Here is a 2,022-nt window from a genome sequence, read left to right on the forward strand (position 1 = left end):
AATTAACCTGGTATCAGTAGATACCAGACAATCTTGAATGATCTCAAGTCCATCTCATTGTCTGAAGACACTCTGTGGATCAGCATAGTGGGTGTGGGAGGTGCTTCCTTTTATAAATTAGCTGAAAGGGACCATGCAGGATGGGCATTCAGTGTCCCAGAGATGGACCCTAGACACACATCTGTGCATCTTCAGGGCCCCTGATGATTTCTTACAGTTTCAGGGCCATGTGCATTGTGTCCTTGAAACGAATACAGCCTTTTACACTCCAAAGCGACCACTACTGCAGGCAGTACCAACTTTATCACTGTTGGTTTTCCTCCAAACGCAGAAGACACTTTGTTATTTGCTCACAGGAGAGGTCCACCCTCCCCTTGGTTCTCTCCACGCTGCTGCACCCACCAAGGGATTTGCATATTGTTCCCCAGGGAGGACCTTCCCTGGCCAAGTCTGGGATAAAAGGTCAGCTCAAATCTGCCTTTCCTTACTAGGACTCATCAGTTCAACTTCTAAAATGAGGTTTCCTGCTCAGCTCCTGGGGCTGTTAATGCTCTGGATCCCTGGTAAGGACAGAGGGGGGCTGGGAAAGGAGAAGGAGGTAGGAAGGGTGAGCTCTGGGGGCACCACAGGTTCCTGTGTATATTCTGTTCTCAAGTTAGATGAGTATGTCGCACCCACTCTGAGAGGCATGTGGTGTTTAGATGTGTGAAACTGAGGAGAACACAAGAGTAAGAGGGACCTGCTCTCTGGTGAAGGTTTTAACAGAGAAAGGGGTTCTTTTATGCCTGGCGAATCTCAGTGCTTTTTTTTTTTTTTTCTTTTTTGAAATTATCTGTTTTGGGGTATGAATAAAAATTTCATACATACACACACATACAAAGATTTAGCCTGAAATAAATAGCAGAAGAAAACTATGAAAATGGCTCTTAATATTGGTACATAACCTTGCACTTCTCTCTCGTTATTTTAGCATCCAGTGGGGATATTGTGATGACCCAGACTCCACTCTCCCTGCCCGTCACACTTGGAGAGCCAGCTACCATCTCCTGCAAGTCCAGTGAGAGCCTCGTAGATAGTGATGGAGACACCTATTTGAGCTGGTATCAGCAGAAGCCTGGCCAGCCCCCACGGCTCCTGATCTATGAGGTTTCTAACCGGCTCTCTGGGGTTCCAGACAGGTTCGTTGGCAGTGGGTCAGGGACAGATTTCACTCTTAAAATCAGCAGGGTGGAGGCTGATGATGTCGCAGTTTATTACTGCATGCAAGATACAAAAGTTCCTCCCACAGTGGTGCAGCCCTGCACAAAAACCTCTCTGCTTGGGGTGGCCCAGCTGCTGAAATGTGTGGCCTGTGTGGGGAGCAGGTCCAGCAGAATCTCTGAGGCTGCTAAGAGGAAGATATCAGAGACCTCAGGGGAATGGGTGGCAGCCGAGGTCTCTGGACCATGAGTGCCTCTGTTATACCTCAGACACTGCCCAGTTGTGGCTGGTCAGCTGCACCAGTCTCCATGTGGCAGAGCCAGCAGGGAGCATGAAGTCCAAGTGCCTCTGAGCAACTAGGCCTGATGCCGGGAGAACTGACTGAGAGCTCATCCTAAGTCTCCCGCCTGTGTACATTTGTCAGTTAAATTTAGTCAGCATGAGAGGCAGACAATTGACACAGACTGTGGCAATACAAGTTAAATACATGTGGAGGTTTAGTAGGCTTTTTGTATATTTCATCAGGATAGTATTTGGTGATATTTAGAAATTAGTATAGTCCCACTCTCCCAAGCCCTTGCTTCTCATTTTACCACTTACACCTCCCCTTGAATTAGGATAGTTGAAATATCATTTTATATAAGAAGGAGTGTGGCTAAGAAGAATTCATAAATTTTGTTCTACATTTTTTTCCTGCTCTGTCTGGGACCCTCTGTTGTGATGCCTGTCAGAGAGGTCTGTGACAGTAGCTGGGCATCATATAGTTCTTCTGGGCTGAGGCTGGCGGAGGCTCTCGTTTATGTGGTCTATTAGCCCTTTGGA

General features: G+C 47.2%; 1 gene segment (V, D, J or C); it reads left to right on the forward strand.

Moving 5' to 3' along the window:
• The first annotated feature begins 370 nt into the window (after positions 1 to 370).
• On the forward strand, positions 371 to 1,449 carry LOC126060213 (immunoglobulin kappa variable 2-24-like). The segment is given in 2 exon segments: positions 371 to 563; positions 971 to 1,449. Coding segments are annotated over 2 exon segments (528 nt in total).
• The last annotated feature ends 573 nt before the right edge of the window (positions 1,450 to 2,022 follow it).

This window comes from Elephas maximus, chromosome 17, assembly GCF_024166365.1.
Source record: "Elephas maximus indicus isolate mEleMax1 chromosome 17, mEleMax1 primary haplotype, whole genome shotgun sequence".
Taxonomy (NCBI): domain Eukaryota; kingdom Metazoa; phylum Chordata; class Mammalia; order Proboscidea; family Elephantidae; genus Elephas; species Elephas maximus.